Here is a 24,544-nt window from a genome sequence, read left to right as displayed (position 1 = left end):
TATATATATATATATATATATATAATGTATAACTTAATCACTTTGCTGTACAGTAGAAACTAACACAACGTTGTAAATCAGCTGTACTTCAATTTTTTAAAAAAACTAAAAATATAGTGGCCATATGATCTGGCATTCCCATTCCTGGGCATATGTCTGGAAAAGATGAAAACTCTAATTTGAAAAGACACATGCACCCCAATGTCTATAGCAGCACTATTTACAATAGGCAAGACATGGAAGCAACCTAAATATCCCTTGACAGATTAATGGATAAAGAAGATGTGATACACACACGCACACACACACACAATGGAATACTACTCAGCCATAAAAAAGAATAATGCCATTGGCAGCACCTAGAGATTACCATACTGAGTGAAGTAAGTCAGAAAGACAAATACCATTTGATATCACTTATACATGGAATCTAAAATATGACACAAATGAACTTATTTATGAAACAGAAACAGACTCACAAACATAGAAAACAAACTTATGGTCACCAGAAGGAAAAGAGCCTGGGGGAGGGATAAATTAGGAGTTTGATGTTAGCATATAGAAACTATTGTACTATATATAAAATAGATAAACAATAAGGTCCTACTGTATAGCACAGGGAACTATATTCAATATCCTGTAATAAACCATAATAGAAAAGAAAAAAAGAGTCCTCACTCTCTTGTCCAACTGAACACAAATGACCAGAACCCACAACACATGCTTTTCTAATCCCTTATTTAGAGCTTACAAAGCATCTTTATGTCCTTTTTTCGTGAGCAACTGGCTCCTGAAATTGAGTGTAAGAAAAGTTCCACACAATTTACTTTTGAAAACCTGTAAAGGCTACAAGTTTTAAAATAACAGGATGAGTTCTCATTTGAAGATTGCAGTTGTATTATTTGGAAGAGCATAACAGACCTTTAAACACCTCAGGGCACGGGAGAAATAAAACACTGCCTGTAACAATTCATGCAACAATGATAACGAAACACCGTGATCAAAATGAGTAAAACAAAGAACGATCCTAGACTGAGTCCTATCCCAGTAGGCTGGTGGGCCAAAGAATAAGAAACTGAGAACAGGAAGTATTGCAGGATACTCCAAGAGACTAATTCTCTTCCGGAAATAAATTCTATGATCAGGTGCCTGAAGTTTAACCACTTAGCAGCTCCTTACCTACAGTGGGCGAGACCACTTGGAGAAATTATGGCCATAAAGTCAAACATTTATATTGCATCTTTCTTTGTGTTCTATTCACAGGACTTCATTTAGCAATTGGGTTTCACTGAGCTCCCAGTTCTAGAGTCTGAAAAGACTTGGGACTCTGTATAAATCAGGCCACAGGGAAGCAAGAACTTCAAGGTCCAAACACACCAATTGGGAATTCCTAAGGCAATCGGTGTTAATTGTCCCACATATCCTGAGAGCTAACTCTGAGACTATGGAAAAAGCTGGGGAGAATTCCATAGGCCGGCATCAAATATTAAGCACATCGACTCAAGAAAATGCATAACCTAAAAGTTGAGAATTGTTTTATTTGGCAGACTTTCTGAGGATTTAAGCCCAGGAGGCAGCCTCTCAGATAGCTCTGAGGGGCTGCTCAGAAGAGGGAAAGGAGGACTCAGGAAATATAGAAGTTTTGCAAAACACAAAAAAACAAACACACAAACAAAAAACAGGTAGTCGGAACATCAAAAGATTACCGTTAAGTAAAGAAAACCAACCAAACATCTCAAGTTAATGAATTTAGTGGTTTTCTATGTATGGGAAGATGCAAGAGTCCGGGCTCGTTGAAATCATTCCTTTGATATGCACCTTAGCTACGTAGGGCCAGTATCCAGTTCTTTCCCATCCTGAGTCCCAGCTTACTGGTTTTTCAAATCTCTGAGAAATTGACCTAATTCAATCATATCTAGGATAATTTCACCTTAAATGGACACAACGATTTTCAGACGCTCAAGAAGAAGAGAAAGGATAATGGGAGGGTAACTGCAGCCAGGAAAAGAAAGTGTGCAATTGGAGAATAAGTACCAAGGAGAAAGGGAAGTACAGGGAGCTAGGAGAGAGGAACAGGATGGAAGATGTCTCTTTCCTCTGCTTTACTAGCCCCCACTCACAAAGCAAGGTGGACCTCATTTGGTTCCTGCATTGCTGGTCCAGTCTCAGGAAGGTATCTGAGAAAGGTGAGTTTCTGGGCTGTAAGTATTAGAGGAAACACTGACTGAAACTGCCCACCCTGGCCAGGCACCACAGTAACCATCTGCATGAGTTATTTTACAACAGGAGATCCTGGTAAGGAATACAGAACAAGCCACCACCAACCGGAAGAATTCGGGAAAGGTCAAAAGGAGATGAAAGGAGACGCAAGTCCATATGTCCTACCAACCTCCCAGAATCCTCCTTGCTGGAATTCATCTTGGCTGAGGGATGTGTGCACCACCAGCAAGGACCCTGAGTCAGAATGATTGGCCAAAGACAACTCGGAAGCTAACCCCATCACCATAAAACCCGAGACTGGGAGCCACGTGGCAGAGCAGTTCTCCTGGGCTCCCTTACCCTGCTGCTCTCCGCCCAGGCGCCCCTTCCCAATAAAGTCTCTTGCTTTGTCAGCACGTGTGTCTCCTCGGACAATTCTTTTCCGAGTGTTAGACAAGAGCCCACTCTCGGGCCCTGGAAGGGGTCCCCCTTCCTGCAACATAAGCACGGTATCTGTTCATCTCTCTCATCCACATAAGCTAGAAATGCTTCTGGTTCCAAGTAACAGGCTTAAAAAATTGGTTTCATTTCTTCCCCCCACATATAAGAAATCCAGAATTAGGTAGTTGCTTGTATTAGCTCAGCTGCAAAATCAGGTCATTAAGAATTCATTTCATTGTGATGGTCCCCTATCTTCAAGGTATGGCTCATCATTCTTATGTAAAATGGCCAGGCATCTTCAGCAGAGCATCCAAGTTTAAGGCAGGAAGAATAGGGAGGGCGTGTCAGTTACACCTGTATCTTAATAGAAAAGCAAAAATTGATTCAGAATTCCTTCCATCAAGAAGGACTTCCCTAATGAAGTCCTCCTTAGGTTCCCTTGACCAGACATTGTCACAGCATCACCATTAGCTGCAAGGGAGGCTGGGAAAGTGGAACAACTTGGGACTGCAGATCCCTGCCCTCCTGACATTAGATGTGGTAACATGACTCACACTGGTCCATGAAATGTGATATGTGACTCCAGGTAAAAAAGCTATAAGAGCAAGTGCATGGTTTATGACAAACCCTCTTCTTTGCATGAAGAATGGCAATGTCCCAAATAGTGTGTACCCTGTAAGTTTGAGTCCTGGTCTGAGGATGCCATGAAAGAGAGTCCCTAGCCATCTTGTTATGGACATGTAGCATGAGATACAAATAAAGCTTCATTGTTATAAGGCACTAAGAATTTGGGGCTGTTCTTACAGCATCATTTAGCGTGCCCTGACTCATAAATGTATAGCCTAGTTCTTCATCTAGCTGGCTTCGATATATTCTTTTATTTCAGCTTTACTGCTGTTCCCCCAGAGTGGCTTTCTCTGATTACCAAATCTACCACAGATTCCCATCTTATTCTAACTCAGAGAACTGTGTTCTTTTTCTTTACAGCACTTACCATAATTTTTAATTGTACATTTATTTGGCTGTTTTTACCGGTTTAATGTCTTGCCAACTCCTCTGTAATCTCCACAAGGGTAAGACTGTATCTGTTTTGTTCAGCTTTGCATTTTATAGCACATAAGCAGTGCTGGGAACATAATAGCTATCATTTAATTGAATGAATAAAAGAGAGCATAAGCAAAAGCTGGTGAGTGACAGAGAAGGAGAAAGGAGGAGGGAAGAAGGGAGAAAGAAAGGGAGTGGGTGGGGGGAGAAAATCTCAGCCATACTAGGTATCACTGGGCATTCCAGTTAATCTCTCTGGGTCTCAGTACTTCAACTTCAAAATGAAGATGGTAATTCCTTTCCTATCTTCCTCCGAGGGTGTTTGTGAGAGCCAGAGGCAATTAAGCATGGTAGTGTGCTTCATGAATTATAGAGTCCTTTACAATATGATGCCATTATTATTAAAAAAGAGAATGAGAAGAGAAAAATGTACAATGCTAGATCGGCTAAGAATTCAAATTCAAATTTGCTAAAACTGAAATCAAACACATTTCGAAAAAGTAATATGAGCCTGAGAAAACTACAGACTGTTCTTAATTACTTGGTAAGGATTTTTAGAACTTTTCCCATCTTCCTTAACCTCATTCCTACATTTTTGTTGACAAAGCAAAACTATTGTGATTCTTGAAAACGTTTAAAGTCTAACCATTTCCTCTCTTTGTTCTTACCTGAAAAGAAACAAAGAATACTGGAGATGGATGAAAACGTGTAGTAGAGGTAAATATGGCCCCAAATCAACTGTTAAAAAGTAATGAAGAATACAAAGAGAAAGAATATTATGAAAAAGATATTACTCAGCCATAAAAAAGAATGAAATAATGCCATTTGCAGCAACATGGATGGACCTAGAGATGATCATACTAAGTGAAGTAAGTCAGACAGAGAAAGACAAATGCAATATATCACTTATATGTGAAATCTTAAAAAATGATACCAATCAACTTATTTACAAAACAGAAATAAACTGACCGACATAGAAAACAAACTTATGGCTACCAAAGGGTAAAGGGGAGTAGGGATAAATTAGGAGTTTGGGATTAACAGATACACACTATTATATATAAAATAAACAACAAGGATGTACTGTATAGCATAGGAAACTATATTCATATCTTGTAATAACCTATACTGGAAAAGAATCTGAAAAAGAATAGATACACATATACATGTATAACTGAAGCACTCCGCTGTTAATAAATGGAACATCGCCTGCCGTATCAGTAAACAAAGGATGTCACAGTCATCAGCAATTGCAGCCATCAGCCAACGGTGAGCTGTACACTGTACACCCAAAACTAACACGTTATAAATCAACTATACTTCAATTTAAAAAAATACAAAGAAAAAGAAAAAGGAAAAAAGTTGTTGAAGACATTTACTTCCAGCTAACACCAATTCTTTATCTGAGATAAACTCAGGATGTCCTTGTATTTTAAAATATCAGTTTATTCTTTATGTTTCCTTGTTGCTACACAGATACATGTGTATTAACATGCGAACTGATGACCTATATAGAGTTGAAATCCTAAAGACTGAAGAGATGAACGATCTCAACTGTAGTTGAATGCTAGAATATTTTCATTTCTATATTCCAGTGATATACTGAAATCATTTTCTTTCTATCCCATCATCAAAAATGTTCAATGCATTACAAAGACTGCTTGCTTTATCACTGCACAGACACATTCCTTTCAAATCAGGAATTGCTTTCATTAAAATTCCTGTCACTTGTGTGTGGCGTTACTTTTCTTCTATTACCCTGTCTAGACCTAATTATCCTGAACACTATTTTGCATCAAATACGCTAGGAATTTTAGAAGAGAAGCAATTAGCTGCCTGGAAGAGGAAGCCACAGAAGCTTCACAAAGCTTCTTTGATTCCTTGACATCTTTACACAATCCTTCCTCAATCTCATCTAGCAGAGCACATCAAGGCTCAAGAGAAATAATGAGCAAGCGTGGACTGTACAGCGGTCCAGAGCATAAGGCTCTGAAGTCAGACTCCTTGGGTTCAAATCCTGGCCTTGCCCCTTATTTCCTTGGAGACTTTAAGAAAATTACTTAGCCTCTCTGTCTCAAGACTTAAAGAGACTTAACCTGTGTCTCGAAATATTCCCTGCGTAAAAAAAAAAAATCATAGTAGTTACAACCTCATAGGTTTCTTGGGACCATTAAGTAAGATGATGCTGTCGTGAGCATAAGTAAAGTGTGAAGCACAGCTTGGCACACAGTAGTTGTGGACTAGACCATTCTAGTATGCGTCTCCAAATCTGTCTTCTCCATTTCTCTATTAGTGGAATGTTTAGCTAGGCTCATGGCCACTCAGAGTAAAGACTATATTTCCCAGCATGACCTGCAGTTAGTTTTGCCATGAGACTAAATGTTGGCCAATGCGATGTGATCAGAAATGATACAGGCAACCTCTAGGTCATGGCCCTAATGGAAAAGCGGTATCCCTGTCCCTCGAACCCTTCTTCCTTCCCAGAGGCTGGGATGAGAACATAGGGGTGAGCCACCTTGGATGAAGCGCCAAACTCTCAAGATGGTAGAACTACAGAAGACAAGGCACCCAGACCCATGTTATAATGGAGCCACCATTAACAACGTCACAAATCCGCCGAACAGCCCAGACTTTTCCATTAGAGAGCAATGTATTACGTTTCCATCTTGTTTAAGCCATAATTAAAACGTGTCTCTGTCACCCACAGCCAAACTTATTTCCCAAACAAATACAATAAGAACTCTGTAAATATTAGCTCTTTTTATTATTGTACACTTGCAAAGATGCTGCTATCAGGTTTTGCTTCAGCCTCTGCTGCAGTGCCTGCCGGCTAAATCCCTGTCTAAAGCTAGAGTTTCATATTCCTTCAAGAGAGCAAAACCATGGTGACTAACGAAAAGTATTGCCCGAACCAGAAACCATGAGACAAAAATCACTTGAAATAACATATGCGGGCAGAATAATGTCACAGCAGCCTGATGCCAACGGTTGCATGCCTCCTACCACTCCTGTCTTTTGTTCACATCCAGAGGCAATGCCGTCAACACTGGGGCTATTTCATATTTGCCTAAGGAAAATCCAGATGTGACCAGACCTCCTTCCCGTACTCCGAATACAAAAATGTGACTTTTTCATTTTGATTGTAGATTCTGTGTGTAGAACCTATTATTAAAAGCTAACCATCATAAGGCTTAGCCACAATAATGACGGGCACTCTGTTTTAAGTATCATGCTCTTAAATGTTGACAGTAACCCATGAGAAAGACATTATGATTCTGATTTTATAGATAAGAAAGTCGAATCTCAGAAAGGAAACTTCACAGGGCTATTAAGTGGTGCAGTCGATTCAGATCCAGAGTTTTATTTTCCCAAATCTGTTCTTTTTCCTACACCAGGCTCCCCTCATTGCCTCTCAATGTATTAAAATATTGTTGCTCAGAAAGAACACTGTATTTATATTAAGGACTGCTATTGCTTTCCTAGTTGTGCAAAGCCAGGCTGAACACAAAGTTCAGCCTCAGTAAACATGAAGGGCTTCTTCTGCCTGCCCTGCTTCTCCCACTAAATGCCACCTGCCCAAGTCGGCTCTTATCACAAAGTCTTTCATGACAAATAATCCCCAACAGAACTGTTCCTCAACAAACACCGCTATAAACTTTATAAAGCTTTTGATTAGTTTTCAAGTCAAAGGCTATTAAAAACAATCAAGACCATCCAAGAATTGGGGAAAAATTTCACTCAGATAGAAAGCTACTTCACAGAACGTAAATAAGGAACAGAATTGAAAGAACGCTTGACTAAATAAAGAAATCTTTGGACTTCCCTGGTGGTACACTGGTAAAGAATCCGCCCTACAATGTAGGGGACGCAGGCTCAATCGCTGGTTGGGGAACTAAGATCCCACATGCCTCGGGGCAACTAAGCCCACACACCACAACTACTAAGCTCATGTGCCTCAACTAGAGAGCTGCATGCTGCAAACTACAGAGCCCACGTGCCCTGGAGCCTGCGCGCCGCAACTAGAGAACAGAAAACCTGCACGCCACAACTAGAGTAGCCTGCGTGCCGCAACAAAGAGGCTGCATCCTGCAATGAAAGATCCCACATGCCTCGATGAAGATCCTGCATGCCACAACTAAGACCCGACACAGCCAAAAACTAAAAAATAAATAAATAAATAATAAATCTTTTTTAAAAAGAAAGAAAGAAAACTTGCGATTTGTGTCGATTTAATTGTGTTTAGAAATCGTCTTGGGAATTCCCTGGTGGTCCAGTGGTTAGGACTCTACGCTTTCACTGTCCTGGGCCCGGGTTGAATCCCTGGCCAAGGAACTAAGTTCCTGCAAGCTGCACAGTGCGGCCAAAGAAAGAAAAAAGAAAAGAAAGTGTCTCAAGGAGAGGGGGCACTGTGAAATAGTCATGTCTGCAGATGATACCAAGCACTTTCCGGTAGTAAAACACTTGGCTCATAGGAACGTACCAGGAGATCTCTCAAAGCCACGTGAACAGACAGGCAACTGTTTATTATCTATAGTCTTAAAATCATAGCAGAAATTGATCTCATATGTAACTATCAAACCAAGTCTTCCACCTGGGAACACCTTGAAATAAATATCATCTCAATTTCCTGGCCTGACAAGAAACAAGGACGTATTCTACTAATCTGAAACCCAAAGGATACCTTTCTTGAGTATCAAGAACAGTAGAAAGATGCTCATCATCGCTAATTATTAGAGAAATGCAAATCCAAACTGCAGTGAGGCACTAGCTCACACCAGTCAGAAGGACCATCATTAAAAAGTCTACAAATAATAAATGCTGGAGAGGGTATGGAGAAAGGGGACCCTCTTACACTGTTGGTGGGAATGTAAGTTGGTGCAGCCACTATGGAGAACAGTATGAAGGTTCCTCAAGAAACTAGAGTTGCCATACGACCCAGCAATCCCACTCCTGGGCATATACGCAGACAAAACTATAATTCAAAAAGATACACGCACCCCTATGTTCATAGCAGCACTGTTTACAATAGCCAAGACATGGAAACATCTTAAATGTCCATCGACAGACAAATGGATAAAGATGTGGTACATACATACAATGGAATACGACACAGCCATAAAAAAGAACGAAATAATGCCATTCGCAGCAACATGGATGGACCTAGAGAAATCAAAATAAGCCAGAAAGAGAAAGACAAATATCATTCGACATCACTTATATGTGGAATCTAAAATATGACACAAATGAACATATCTATGAAACAAAAACAGACTCACAAATGTAGAGAGCAGACTTGTGGTTGCCAAGGGGGAGGAGGATGGGAGAGGGAAGTATGGGGAGTTTGGGGTTAGCAGATGCAAACTATTATATATAGATGGATAAATAACAAGGTCCTACTGTATAGCACAGGGAAGCATATCCTGTGATAAACCATAATGGAAAATATGAAAAAGAATATATATACATGTAGAACTGAGTCACTGTGCTATACAGTGGAAATTAAACACAACACTGTAAATCAACTATACTCCAATAAATTTTTAAAAACCAGGAGAGGGCTTCCCTTGTGGCGCAGTGGTTGAGAGTCCGCCTGCCGATGCAGGGGACACAGGTTCGTGCCCTGGTCTGGGAAGATCCAATGTGCCGCGGAGCGGCTGGGCCCGTGAGCCATGGCCGCTGAGCATGCGCGTCCGGAGCCTGTGCTCCGTAACGGGAGAGGCCACAACAGTGAGAGGCCCGCGAACCCCCCCTCCCCCCCAAAAAATAATAATGTATAATATCTCTTTAACAATTTTATATTGATTACATGGTGGAATGATAGCACGCTGGATATATTGGTTTAAGTTAAATATAGCATTTAAGCACAGAGTGGGCATAGTAAATAGCACTGGACCATTACTGTGCCATCTTGTCTGAGATGTTAAAAATTAGGATCACTGGGCTTCCCTGGTGGCGCAGTGGTTGAGAGTCTGCCTGCCGATGCAGGGGACGCGGGTTCGTGCCCCCGTCCGGGAAGATCCCACATGCCGTGGAGCGGCTGGGCCCGTGAGCCATGGCCGCTGAGCCTGCGCGTCCGGAGCCTGTTGCTGCGCAACGGAAGAGGCCACAACAGTGAGAGGCCCGCGTACCGCAAAAAACAAAACAAAACAGGAGAGAGTAGTGCTGGAGCGCTTTAGGAAAGGGACTTGAGGAGAAAGCAGGTACTCTGCCGACGCCTGTGGACGGTATCGGAGGGGGCAGGCCGCCATGAACCGCCTCCAAGATGACTATGACCCCTACGCAGCTGAAGAGCCTAGTGACTAGGAGCCGGCTTTGAGCAGGATCTTAGTTCCCCGACCAGGGATCAAACCCGGGCCCCCAGCAGTGGAATCACGGAGTCCTAACTACTGGACCACCAGGGAATTCCCATGTAGTTAAATGTCTTTAAAGAGGCTTTATATTCCTGTGACAGTTGCCACTGTTCTGAAGACGAGGTGGATGTGCTTTTATATGGAACTCCTGACCAGAAACGAAAACTTCTTAGAGAATGTCTTACTGGAGAAAGTGAATCCTCTAGTGAAGATGAATTTGAAAAAGAAATGGAAGCCGAATTAAATTCCACCATAAAAACAATGGAGGACAAGTTATCCTCTCTAGAAACAGGGTCTTCCTCAGGAAATGGGAAAGTTGGAACAGCTCCGACAAAGTACTATGACGATATATATTTTGATTCTGATTCTGAGGATGAAGACAAAGCAGCACAGGTAACCGAGAAAAAGAAGAAGAAACAACACAGAATTCCAACAAATGATGAATTGCTATATGATCCTGAAAAAGATGACAGAGATCAGGCCTGGGTCGATACACAGAGAAGAGGCTACCATGGTTTTGGAATACAGCGGCCACGTCAACAACAACAGCCTTTTCCAAATAGTGATGCTGTCTTGAATTGCGCGACCTGCATGACCACCCTGTGTCTTGATTACCAAAGGCATGAATCATACAAAACACAGTACAGAGCAATGTTTGTAATGAACTGTTCTATCAACAAAGAAGAGATTCTAAGATACAAAACCCCAGAGAACAGGAAGAAAAGGCGAGGCCATAAGAAGATGAGGTCTAACCAAGAAGACGCTGCGGAGCAGGCAGAGACAGATGTGGAAGAAATCTGTCACCCAGTCATGTGCACTGAATGTTCCACCGAAGTGGCGGTCTATGACAAGGATGAAGTCTTTCATTTTTTCAACGTTTTAGCAAGCCATTCCTAAATAGCTAAGTTGGCATTTAGTTGCCCAGTACTGTATACAAGGCAAATATGGACAGTTATATTCCTCCTGCCTACTCATCTCAAGTGACATTCTCAGTGGTTATTTGAGGAAGCAGTGTTTTATCTTTATCTTTTTGAAAAAAAATGGTTATCTACCTTCATCCCTCCCCTTCCTTTTTAAAAAAAATTTTTTCCCCAGCTCTGATGGGAGTCGTTATTCATTCTCTTTTTGATAGATATTTGGAAACTGGGGCTTTTTATTTATTAAAGCTCTTTAGAATTAAAATGTTCTGGAGTTACAGGTTAAAAAAAAAAAAAAAAAAAAAAACCAGGAGAAAGTCCTGTTATCCACATGGTAAATTACTCAGAGAGAGAGGATGTGGAGACAGAATCAGTACACTAAGAAGTAGGAAACCTGCATTTGTTTTAAAAAACAAAAAAAAAAGGATAAAATACTGGGCTTTTAAAGATTATTGCTATGACAATGAAAGGACAGAATTGACTTGATGGGAGGAAATTGGGCATTCATACACAAAAAAGATAATTTAAAGAGAATATGTTGCCCTTGAAAAATTCTTTAAAACTACTTCTGCTGCTGAATACAGGTACATGCTAGTTTTAACTTTTATAAAGAGATAGCTGAAGTTTACTTCTCAACTGTCTCTAAATTGAATTTGTGTAAACTAAATAATCTTAAATGCAGCAAAAAAGGAGTTACATGCACAGCAAAGGCAGTTATCAGTACTTAATTTTTCCCATTTACCTCTTTAGGTGATGCTTATGGGGACTTATATTTCCATAGATAAAGATTATTTCAAAAAACACTTTCAGCAGTTTTCCTAGTTATCAGTACATGGTACAAGAAATGTCAAATCACCGTTTCTTTGACATTCATTGAGGATGAATATAAATGTTGTTTTACGTGCTATGATCTTTTTGTTAAATGCTTCATTGAAAATCACCACTGACATTTAATTGCTTTCAGAGTCCATAAAGAGGAAGATGAGATTTGTGCTGAGGAGTAAACGAACCTGATCCGTAAGATGCATGATCTTAATTGCACCCATCTTCTCAAATTGCTGGTTGTCTCTCAACATTCCTTTTACCCTTTTAGAGCCATAAAACTTCCAAAGGTGAGTTGTTCACGTGGCCACGCAGAGTAAAAGCTACATTTAAAAATGCAGCTAAGTATGGCCATGTGACTACACTCTGGCCAACAGGATGTAAGCAAGGTCATCGTGAAACCTCTCAGAAATGGCCTTAAGGAAAGGGAAACTGTCTTTTTCTCTGCCCTTGTCCCTTCTCCCTGCTGCCTGGAATTAGGGCCGTATGATGGGAGCTGGAGCAGCCATCTTGGACCATGAAGTGTGACTCAGACTCTTCCCTTGACCAAACTTTAGACAGCCTCCTCTGAGGTCTCTTTTCGACTAGACCTCGTCCTGGGACCCTGTCTTCAACCTGCAGAGCCCAGATTCAGTAAGAGTCCTACTAAATCAGTTCAGCGAGAATCCCGTGCCCCCCTACCCCTTGATATCTGACATCACTCTGGCCTGCCTTCGGTAAGAATTCTGTTAAGTCAATTTAGTAAGAATTCCCTTACCATCAATGTCTCCGCTTAAGTAATTTTCCACTAATTGACCCCCTCACCCTACTTACTGGCTGTATGTCCGCATCTGCTTTTGCCGTATTTGGAGTTGAACCTGATCTCCCTCTCCTACTACCACAGTCTTTGTTTTTACTTTTATTTTTTCATGATAGTCTTGAAATCTATGGCAATAGTCCTGAATAGAGTCTTCCTTACCATTTTAATAAGTGTCAGAATAATTTTTTACTTTAACAGGTGTGTTAGCCCATGTTGAAGAGGGCAGAACAGCCAATTAGAAGGACCCTGGGCCTCGGATGAGCATGAAGCCACCATTACCAGCCCTGGGTTGCTTTCCTCATGACTTCATCAAGGTAAAAAAAGAGAAAAATCCTTCTCTCTTACTTAAGCCACTGTTATTTTGATTTTCTGATGCTCAGAGCTGAACTTACCCTAATTTCCATACCAATAAATAGCATGTATACTGTTACAGAAGTAGAGAAGAATGCAAATCCTGCCTTTAAAATACGAATTGTAGAGTCTGGCAAAGATGTAAGTTATTTGTATTTTAAATCAAATTGACATATTCTTTGTGTAAGTTACTGTGAAAGTGGAGACTTTGAAAAATCCAATAAAATATAACTTTGCTTCTGTTAAACTAGAAATTACTTCATCTCCATCTCCTATGCCTTGCACATAGTAAGTACTCAATGAATTTTTGCTGAATCTTGGAAATTATTTCCCAAATATAAATTCATACAAATAAATGTTAAAACAACAGTGACATCCAACAATAGACAATGCGAATAAAAAATCCACTTAAGAGGGAATACAAATGGCTAACAATCATGTAAAAACACTAATAATCACATAAATGCAAATTAACATATGACACTATCAAATTAGTAAAGATTTATAACAATAATTCTGATGTTGGCAGTGATATAATGTAACAGTCTGGTGAAGAGGAAATGGACACATTTCTGGAAAACAATTTTTCAATTTAAAGGAAGTATAAATCAAAATATGAATCATAATGTAATAAAAAATTAAGACAGATTTAAGAATAAGGATGTCCATGGAAATTAGAAGTTAAAATATTGCACATCTGTGTTATGAAATCTTATCCAGCTAATAAAAATGATGCTTCAAAAGAATTTTGAATGACATCAAAAATGTTCATTAAATAACGTTAAGCAAAGATAGAGGATACAAACTTACATATATAATGTGGTTCCAATTATGTGAAAATTACATGTACACAAAGAAAAGCAACAGAAAGCAAATTCAACAAAAGTGGAAAATATCTCTGGGAAGAGGGATCTCATGTGAGTTTATAAAGTTCATATTATATGTATTTTCTAATTTTCTATAATAATCATAACTACTTCCATAATGAAAAATGTATCAGAAGATATTAAATATTTCTTTAATTGTGAATTAAGAATTTAGAATACAAAAATATTGTAGATATTGATGCCCTTTATAGATCCTAGTGCATTATTGAGTTTAAAAACTTAAAAAATCTCTTGCCATTATAAGTTTTATCAATTTTAGATATGTACATGAAATCTTTACCAGTTATGCTTAATTACTCTGCAATGAAATAATGATTAGAAAAATTATTAAATGCATGTCAGCCTAATCTTATTACACAGTTAAATCAATTAAACCTAACTCCTATTACTATAGGAACCTTCAGATAAACTGTTGATATACAACGGTCATATTCCTGAAATCTAAAATGTTAGAGGTGGGCTTCCCTGGTGGTGCAGTGGTTGAGAGTCCGCCTGCCGATGCAGAGGACACGGGATCGTGCCCTGGTCCGGGAAGATCCCACATGCCACGGAGCGGCTGGGCCCGTGAGCCATGGCCGCTGAGCCTCCGCGTCCGGAGCCTGCGCTCCGCAACGGGAGAGGCCGCGACAGTGAGAGGCCCGTGTACCGCGAAAAAAGTAATAATAAGAAGAAAAAACTACCAAACTAGAAGTTCACTCTAATAGTTCTCCTGGTGTTTTATGGGGACAGTGAGTCTACGCTCTTGAGAAGGTCAAACCAATTCTGTTCTTGGTGGTAGTGATAAGATTTGAAAAAACAGCCCCACAGATCAAACAATTGTAGGGTATTAAGATATTGTTTTTGGCACTTGTTGGTCGCCCTTACTTGCCGGGTGAATGGATAATTCTTGAAATCGCTTCAGATCCATTTGAACCAAATATTTAGCTTATCTGCAGGATTCCAAACAGCCAATTTAAATGCACTTTCCCCTTTTGTTTCTCCCTCCTTCTCTTTCTTCCCCCATCCTGCTGTAAAATGATGGAATCAAACCCAAAGACAAAGCCATAAGGTGGATGGCAGTTCCCAGGCTGATCTCTGTGGTCTCTTGATGATACTAACCTCTGGTTTGCTTGGCGGCCCGTCTCAGCTGGGCTAGCTGTGTGGAACGAATCATTATACGCTTGCACTTTGGTTCTCAGTCAGCATAAAGGGTAGAACAATATAAGGAACTCTTTGTCAGTTTTTATTGTGTGAGAGCAACGCTTCAGTAAAAGTCGTAATAACTTTAGATAGTGTTATACAGCTTACAGGTCAGAGCTTTCAGTAAATACCAGGCTAAAGAAATGTTTTCTCTTTTGCTCCATTTCTCTGACAGCTATTAGTAAAGCTGTGGGCTTTCAACAGGGTCGGAATGGGTGCAGTTACCGCAGAAGCATCCCAGCACAGAGGAAAAGGAAGCAAAATGGAATGAGAGAATCTCGGCTCTCATCTTTACCAGTTGGGCAAATTATTTAATCTAAGGTTCAGTTGCCACAGCTATACTACATTATAATAGTACATACACCTCAGGGCTGACATGAGGATTAAATGAGTATCCATTTGTGAATTGAGTAATCCATTCTCCGGCGTGAGGAAGGCTCTGGGGAGTTTGACATCTCTTTTATTCTAGCCCCCCTGAGAGATCAGATATATCACTCAGAAGTTAAAAGTGACCTAAGAGTGGAGTGTGAGCTCTAGAGCCAGACTGTGGGGAATGCAAATCACAGCTCTGCTACTTAATTACTAGCTGTGCGATCTCGGATGAGTTATTTAACTTTGCACTTCAGTTCCCCCACCTATAAATAGGGAAATTAATACTTCTTACCTCATTGGGAAAATGGAGTTGTAATCTGTCCCTTGCAATTGTGCAGAACCTCCTGCTATTTCTTGCTATTTTCTATACCTCCAGATCATTTTGTTGTTCTTCTACAGAGGCAATGAAATACATTGAAGCTGTCCAGCACGTGAGCCACTACAAATTGGGTGAGGCATCAAACTCTCCTTGAGGTGGAAGGACCCTGTGAAATCATCTAACCTCCCAGACAGAAGCCCATGTTCTACCTCTATTAGCTGATGGCTTCTAGTCCAACTCCATCTTCTCTCTTAGGCTATAAATGTCCTGCTTCTCCCCAAGATGGCTTATCAAGCTTTCAGGTGTATGCAGCTATTCCCAAGGCTAGAACTTACCAAGGTGGTGTTTTCAACACCAAAGGTCAGCAAACCACAGCCCTTGGGCCAAATCCAGCCCACTGCCTGTTTTTATCAATAAAGCTTTATTGGAACACAGCCACATCCACTGGTTTACATATTACTTCTTGCACCCTGCAAAGGCCGAGTGAAATAGTCACAACAGAGAGCATATGCCCTGTAGAGCCTGAAACATTCTCTATCTGGCCCTTTACAGAAAGTTTGCTGACCCTTGGTTTATACCATAGATAAAGCCTGATCCATGACTGCAAACTGTTTTATGTTTATGGACCCAACAAGCATTAAGATTGTGTCTCTGCTCACCTCCATTATTCTAACAATGAATACAGAGTGCTTGGCTCATAGAACACGCTCAACAAATGTTGATTACTCCTGAGTTCTGGGGGTTGTAGGATGCTTTTGGCTGCACGTAACAGAAAATCTGATCCAAACTGCTATAAATAACACTGAAATATATTATATTGCTTAAAGAATAAGGCCAGAAGTGTGGCAGGTTCTAGCATATCAGGATGCTGACAATAATTTTCTGCCAACCTACTGGCTCCGCTTCATCATTGTGCTGGCTTTTATACTCAGCAGCAACCAGGATGACATGGTTCATTGAACCCATCCAGTGAGAAAGAGAACCTTCCATAAATTCAGGCCATATATGTCTGAGTGGGTCATCTTTGGTCTCATGTCCACCACCAGACCAATAATAATTGGCAGAGGAATCCCAGTCAAGGGACTATCCTAAAAAAGTCAAGGGACTGTCTTAAAAAATCCATTGCTGGAGCTGAGCAAAACAGAGTTTTGGGTAGGGATGAAGAAAAGAGAAATGTACACAGTAAGACAACCAACAGAGTTCACCACTGACACAAGCCCAAGAAGAGGTGCCAAACAGAACATAAGGCCAGATACGTTTTCCTGCATTGCGGCTAAATGGAAATGACAGCCTCTAAGTGACAATATAGCCCACAGATGAACTGCTGAAATGAACAGCTCTAACAGGGAAGAACAAAATCTGACTCCGGGCTGGATCTGTTTCTTCTACTTTAACCTTTGCTCTCTGCTGCTTTTTGTTACTATAATCACCAAAAGGATGTTGTCTATAGCTATTAGCATACATAATGGCCTCCCTTGGGGAACCGTGCCCCTCTGCCTGAATGTTAAACTAAAGTAAAGTGCCTTTGTTCAGCTCACAGGGAAACATTCTGACCCTGCCCACCTGTGAATGGCTCCAAGAAAGAAGAAATAAACACATCCCCTCTCTGAGGCTGGCCAAATCAGGAGATGTTTTGCAAGACTGTATGGCCTTTTTACATTACTTCCTCACCTCCTCCCCCTCTCTGTTCTATAAAAGAAACTGGCATCCAGACCCCGATAAGATGGTACTCTGGGACATTAGGCCACCATCTTCTCAGATGCCCAGCTTTCCAAATAAAGTCGTCTTCCTTGCCTCAACACCTCGTCTCCCGATTTATTGGCCTGTTGTGCGGCGAGCAGAGTGAGCTTGGACTCGGTAACATAGTCACTTTTAAGTTGAAGATTTCTTATATATAGGCCAATACCACAAAGTAGACATTGAACAGTATTTGTTTTTAGGTGTGAAAAAACAAGTAGGGTAAGAATTTTTTAATGAGATACTATGTGGCATGTATTCATATTTGTTAGGCTGAGTTCTTCCAAAGTTAGAAAAACCTAAGGAACAAAATGATCAATAAAGATTTTTATTTTGTGGTTCCAAATGGTCAGTATTTTTATCCATTTGCAATTACTGTTGATAGCTCAATTTTCTTTGCATCAGTTCCTCCCTCTTTCTTCATTGCATTAAAGCCATCAATACATCTAAGTGATTTGTTCTTCACAGAGAATATCTTAAAAACTTACTTTCTAATAGTTGAAACCTGTGTCTAGATATCTCCTACCTCTTTTTCCTTCTTAGTCGGAAGGAGAAGAATAAATATATTTGAGCCTCTTGGATCAACCTAGAATGCTCTGGTAGTTGGCAAATGTCTCTTCCCAGCCTACAATTCATGCCTGGAGGTAATTATCAGACTTTTCATGTGCCTTTGGGTGCAAAGCACCTTCAGAAGCACCTAGAGGTCAGTCCCACTGAAACCGAGCAGGACTCTGTGGGGCTCCTGGGCACGGAAAGCCTTTCAAACAGTTGCTAATCAGGGAAGGGAGGGGATGCAGAGACAGTTCAAAGACACAATAGTGCAGCCTTGGGGCAGGGTCCTGGTTCCCCCTAAAGGGATACACATAACAATATCTTTGAGCTCTTCTGCAGAGCTAAAACCCCCACCAAATGGAAGATGTTAACTACTTGATGAAGCACTCTTCGTTCCAGAGAAGGTCACAGTTCACCCATCATCACCGGACTCCAGATAATCTCTGGATTGAAGGAATGCAGGCCTTGCACGCACCCTGCTCCTTATCAGCAGCCCAGCCCCCCGATTATAAAACTCCTCACAAACCCCCTACCCTCACCCCCTGCATTGGGACACATAGTTTTGAGGGCGTTAGCCCGTTGTGCCCCCCTTTGCAATAAAGCTATTCTTTTCTACCTCACCCAAAACTCTGTCTCCGCGATTTAATTAGGTGTCGGAGTACAGAGGCCAGATTCGGCTTCACCACCTTAATTAATGCCACACACTTCAGTGGCTATACGGACTGTGGAGCACAGTTGGGCAACAGGCCTAAAATGTTGATTTGATACCATTTTTACACTCTTTCATTGTTCTATTTTCCTTATCTCTAAGGACAACCTACTCAAGCAAATAAATATACAAACAAACAAGAAATCCACTGCTTCCCAAACTCCAATGTACTAACTTTCCAGATCAGTTTCTTCTTAGTAATCATCATAATTCTTAAAAATTTTCTTTGGCTTCCACTTCCTTCTGAAACTTACTAGCGGAATCTGAAGGCAAATTTGTGGGTCATGGTAAACAGCTGAAACACAGTTGATCTATACTTGCCAATGTCAACATCCTTTTCCCATTTCAAGGCTGAGCTCAAATGTTAGCTCTTCTGTGAAACCATTCCTTCAATTTCTATCTTATCCATAATAGCTTACTTATTCCTCCAGACTCCCACAAAATGTCAACCTACACCACTGTAGCGTAGTGAAAACAATGGCTGTAATAGCAAGCACGAATGTTTACAGTTGCAGTAAAATCTGCTACACCATAAATTCTTTGTGTTGATGATTTTGGAGGATATCAAGGAAAATGGACTAAGTTCACTGACTGGTCTGCCAAATCTCCTGCTTGGGCTTTTGAGAAGCTAACTCAGAGATGTAGATACCTGTGCAAGTGATTTCTGAAATGCTCTCAGGAGGAATCTATAAGGGAGTAGGGGAGGCAGGAAAGGGAAGAGAAGGGGGACTAAGGAAGACTGTGATTTTTACCTGAAGGCCAGTCTCAGCATGATCCCATGGGGAGCCCTGAAGCAGAAGTTGCACTGTAGAGTCGGTCTTGCATTCAGGCGAGGGTTTCTGTACCCATCAGCCATTGGCCCGGGGCGGCCCAGTAGGGACAGAAACTCAAGTTTATCTGGCATTTGTGGCTCTCTACTCCTATGGGCAACTCCAGCCACCCAAAGGTAGTCCTCTAAAGAAGGTAGTAGGTGCCAGTGTTTAGAAGTAAAGCACGTGGAAACTGGGAGATGAGAGCACAGATCCAAGAAAGGGGCTCAAAAGGATCGGAGTGGAGCACTGATGGTATTCACAACAACTCATAAATCAAGAGCAACACAAACCAACAATAAGCCTAATGATGTTAGCCAGCGATTATTAAGTGCTTAGTGTAGGCCAGCCTTGTTCTAAGCTCTTGGTAATATGAGCTTATTTAATCCTTACAACAGCCTAACGAGGTAGCTAATGTTATTATTTCTGTTTTGTCAAATGAGGAACCTAGATCTATGGAGGCAACTAGTCTAAAGTGACACGAAGACTTCATGGTGTAACTAAGATTTGAATCAACGAACGTAGATGGGTGATTCAACAGCAACGCACTCTAAACCCATGCCACCCACTTTGGCGTGGCTTCTCCGTACAGGAAGCTGTGAAGAGTGGCAGAGCCTTGAGTCACTTGGCCTGGGCTCCTGTCTTGGTAGCTCAGAACAAAATGAGACAATGCAGAAAAAAAATGCACGAACTAAATATTAGTCAGTGTTGTTATGAAAGAAGGGAACAAGACATTGCCACTTTCAAAAAAGAATCTATTTTCTATAAAAGTATCTCTTAGATCTGTAAAAAGCCTTTCTTCTGCTATCCTCTAAATGTTTAAAAGAGCCAAGAAATCAACAGCTTTATTCTTGATAGCTCTATTGTATATGACACAATTGTTACAGAGAATAAGGAAAGAAGGCAAGGGAAGATAGAGAAAAAGGAAGAAAGAGTGTAATAGATTATTACTAATAGTTATTGAGAATGACAGGAACAAATATTCTGAACAAAGTCCTGCTCATTGTACTTCAGTCTTTCCTGGGATCTGGTTATTAAATTGTTTTTTCCTAAACAGGGTGATTTTGAATTCACCTGAGAATGTTATCAATAATTGCTTTGTACCTTGCCCCCCATAAACAATATAACTTTTTGCAGCCCATTAGAAAATTCAGTCACTTTTCATGACTGGACTACCAATGCCAAAAATATTACTGATTTCTTGAAAATTATTAACTGCATTTCATTGCCACCTGAATTCTAAGCACAGAAAAAGTGCAATAATTTTAATCAAAGCCTTTAAGATTGGCGGAATACCTTGAAATGATGGAAATAAAAATTCTGAGCTCTTCACTATGAAATAAGAATATTTCAATATCTTTCCAATTCTAAGGATCCTAGTTCCTTTAGGCACGTTGAATATTTTTGCAACATGTGAAGATAATCTTATGATGAGTTTTCTCCTCAAGTAAAACAAACATAAGCTTCTGATTGCAGTTTTGGTAGACACGTGATGTACAAAAGCTACACGTTGCACAGTAGTAGGCAGTGCCTAAGAAGGGAACTCTGTTTATCTTTGGCTCCTCTACTCAGAGTTGAGACGTAATAACCAAATATATATATACATATATATATATATATATATATTTTTTTTTTTTGCAGTATGCGGGCCTCTCACTGTTGTGGCCTCTCCCGCTGCGGAACACAGGCTCAGGACGTGCAGGCTCAGCGGCCATGGCTCACGGGCCCAGCCGCTCCACGGCATGTGGGATCTTCCCGGACCGGGGCACGAACCTGTGTCCCCTGCATCGGCAGGCGGACTCTCAACCACTGCGCCACCAGGGAAGCCCTAACCAAATATAGTTAACAAGCAGGACACGACAGGCAGCAACCAAACAGAATGAATGTGGCAACCAATCAGAATGATGCTCTGATCATTCAGAACAGATGACGTAACCAATCAGAATGGATACTGGCTGAAAGACAGATGAGGTCACACCTGGGGATTCAGCTAAATATCAACCCTGCCTACAACGGATGTGAAACTCAACGCTGCCCACATTACTCAACTTTCCTCACACAGAAACTTATTTCAAGAAATTCAGATGATTTCTGGGATACAATGGGAACTTTTCACTTTCCAGATCCCCTTCCTCTCCCAGCTCTGGTCAAAGCAAATTCCCACTAAGACTGACCTAAGAAAGGCGTTATAAATAAATAATAGTTAACATTTATTGTGCACTTAAGTACCAGGCACTACACATTATCTTCCTTAATCTTTGCAACAACCCTATAAGATGAGTGCTACTATTCTCCCTGTTTTATTGATGAGGAAACCAAGGCATGGAAAAGTTGAGTCACTGGTTCAAGGTCACACAACTAGTACATCCCAGAGCTGGTTCTCAAACCTGAGCAGTCCTTCCACTTACCTATGAGTTATGATGTCATTGGCAAATTGACATTCTCATCAACCTATTTACAGCTCAATCCCATCCTTCCTTCTAGATAAATGATAAAGCGCCAAAGATGTTTTCTAATATTTGTGCTACTGCTTGCAATCTACGAAGTCACTGACTAACACGTGTCACCAATGTGGTTGCAGTTGCCCCATTTCTGATCTAAATTGCTTCAAACAGAAAACAGTCAAGGAAGGCAGACAAAAGAACATTACCTTATTCTCTTGTCCTCTACTTTTTTCAAATATTCATCTCTCTTTAGGACTCCCAGGATCATCTCCTTCTCATGATCTAATAGAAATGACAGGTTGATGAACTCCGAGTTCTTAGACATGGTATTTCAGCAGTAGCTCTGAGTAGCAGTGGTTGAATCTTCCAGGTGAATTGATATCCACAATTCTTAAGGTCTCCCCGAACAACCCAGAGTCACTCAGTTGCTTGATGTAGAGAGGCTTTTATAAGGTCTCTGAAGAACTGCTGATGGTAGGTAGGGATTCTTCCAGGCAACACAGAAAACAAGCTCCACTGGGATTACATTTCAAGAAAATCATTCTTCTTTTAACTGAAAAGATCTCCAAAGCCTTCGTGGTGGTGTACAGTCCAGTGGTAGCTGAGTTTCCCTAATGATGCTCAACGTCAACCCAGAAAGTTACAGAGCAGGAAACAGATCTGCTGGGACAGAATCCAGAAAACACTGCAAAGGTGGAAAAAACAAAGGAGAGGAAAATTAGGCCATTTTCCTCAGAGCACTTGTAAGAGTGTCTAATTTTTGAAACAGTGATGTGCCTAACTCAAAAAACACTTTTTAATCAGTAAACATGCATTTATGAAATACTTATTGTATTTATTACCATCAAAGAGTACTTATATTTAGTTGATTCCAGGTTCTCTATGTCAATTCTGCTTCTTCCATTATAAAGAGCTTCCTCTACCAGCCAGATCCCGTTTACCACCCTTGCACCTGATCCATGGGTCACCGCTTTGGGACTCTAAGAGCACAGTCTGGACTGTCGACACAGGACAGGTCCCTTGAGTGGCTCCATCACGCCTTCCCTCCCTCCCTCCCCAAAACTAGGACCACGACATAAAAAAGCATCGCCGGCAAAACAAATATGAATCAGTGCTGCACGTATCAACCTAAATCTCTCTCACAAACATGTTGAATGCAAAAACTTAAGTTGCAGAAGAATTCATGCAGAATAATAGCATATGCATGAAGGAAATAATTTTCAAAGACATTACATCTAATTTAGGACCACATACATTTGGAGTATAAATATAAGGAAATTCATGGGGAATTCTGAGAGATGCAATCAGAGAGAACACAGGAACTTCAACTACTGGGTGATGTTTTATTCTCAATATAGGTTTATATCTTACGATGTACATGGTTGTTCATGAGTTAGCCCAGCTCTGTATTAACATACCACCAAATAGATGTTTTAAAACTATCCCTTTGTCAACATAAGCTCACCAGGCCCTCTCCATCATACTAACTCTTGGGCACATTCTTTCACTGGCTTGCTACCTGTATTCTCTCTGCGCATCCCCTTAAGAACGATGGCTCTTAGTGTGACCTACGGGGTTTTGTGATTTGGCATCATCCCATGACACTGTTCCTCAGCTTCCCTTCAGGTCTCTGAACTACAATCCGTATGCAGGTTACACTTGGTTTGGTTGGTTCTAGCCAGGTTTCTAAGGGTAATGAGATATTTACTCAAAGGTTGCTTTGGGACCTCCCAGTTACCATAAGGTCAGGTTGACTCCAATTCTCAGACCTGAAAGGACAGGCTCTAGTCCAGGGCCTCTTTAACTTTCCAAAGTCCCTATGTTTGTTCTCTACATTGTATAACAAAACCAGAACTTTGCTGAAATGACTCAGAACTGAACTGCTTCCTACAGACCAAGAGCTATCCCCCTTGGAGGAAACTGGCTAGGTCTCAGAGAGTGTAGACTCTCTAAATACACTCCAGTCCTTTCCTCCATCTCCAAAGTTCTAGAGGCTACAGGGCCCAGAGGACCCCAAGATTGACATGAAGAGGAAACAACAAGGTTAAGAGTAAAAGGGGCTCTTCAGAAAGGTTTGGAGTTTTTGTTTTGTTTCTCCTTTTTTTTTTAATTGAAGTATAGTTGATTTACAATGTCGTGTTAGGTTCAGGTGTGCAGCACAGTGATGCAGTGTGTGCGTGTGTGTGTGTGTATTCTTTTTCAGATTCTTTTCACATATAGGTTATTACAAAAAATTGAGTATAGTTCCCTGTGCTACACAGTAGGTCCTTGTTGGCTATCTATTTTATATATAGTAGTGTGTATATGTTAATCCTATCCTCCTAATTAATCCCTCCCCCCGCCCCTTCCCCTTTGGTAACGGAACTTATTTAACAGAAATAGACCCACAGACATAGAAAGGTTTGGTTTTTACATCACTGTCAATTGTGGTCTCTCTCAGATAAAGACCACAGCTGTTTTTCTAACCCTTGTGTGTCTCATCTGGTTTCATGCAGAAATAGAAAAAGCACTTGGTAACTCAGTTAACGAACACCTTATCATCACAGCCAGGTTCACTTAAGACATATTTTGTATTTGAAATGTCAGATTTAGAATGTCCTATGTGAATATTCT

At 40.7% G+C, this 24,544-nt stretch overlaps 1 protein-coding gene and 1 pseudogene across 5 annotated transcripts in view; one reads left to right on the top strand and one right to left on the bottom strand.

Annotated features, from left to right (window-relative positions):
- SYTL5 (synaptotagmin like 5) overlaps nt 1–24,544 on the bottom strand; it is a 235,472-nt gene that overhangs the window by 109,584 nt on the left and 101,344 nt on the right. For all 5 annotated transcript variants that reach the window (XM_027091242.1, XM_027091241.1, XM_027091239.1 and 2 more), the window contains exon 2: nt 22,138–22,616. In XM_027091242.1, coding sequence (XP_026947043.1) covers nt 22,138–22,256 — 119 coding nt within the window. In that variant the 5' untranslated portion in view covers nt 22,257–22,616. The remainder of the gene's footprint in view (nt 1–22,137; nt 22,617–24,544) is intronic.
- On the top strand, nt 9,931–11,108 carry LOC113611998 (E2F-associated phosphoprotein pseudogene; annotated as a pseudogene).

The sequence above is a fragment of the Aethalodelphis obliquidens genome, unplaced genomic scaffold (assembly GCF_003676395.1).
Source record: "Aethalodelphis obliquidens isolate GAN/ISIS:26980383/991018 unplaced genomic scaffold, ASM367639v1 scaffold71, whole genome shotgun sequence".
NCBI classification, from domain to species: Eukaryota; Metazoa; Chordata; class Mammalia; order Artiodactyla; family Delphinidae; genus Aethalodelphis; species Aethalodelphis obliquidens.
Note: the sequence above shows the minus strand (reverse complement) of the source record. Positions and strands in the feature narration are given on the sequence as shown.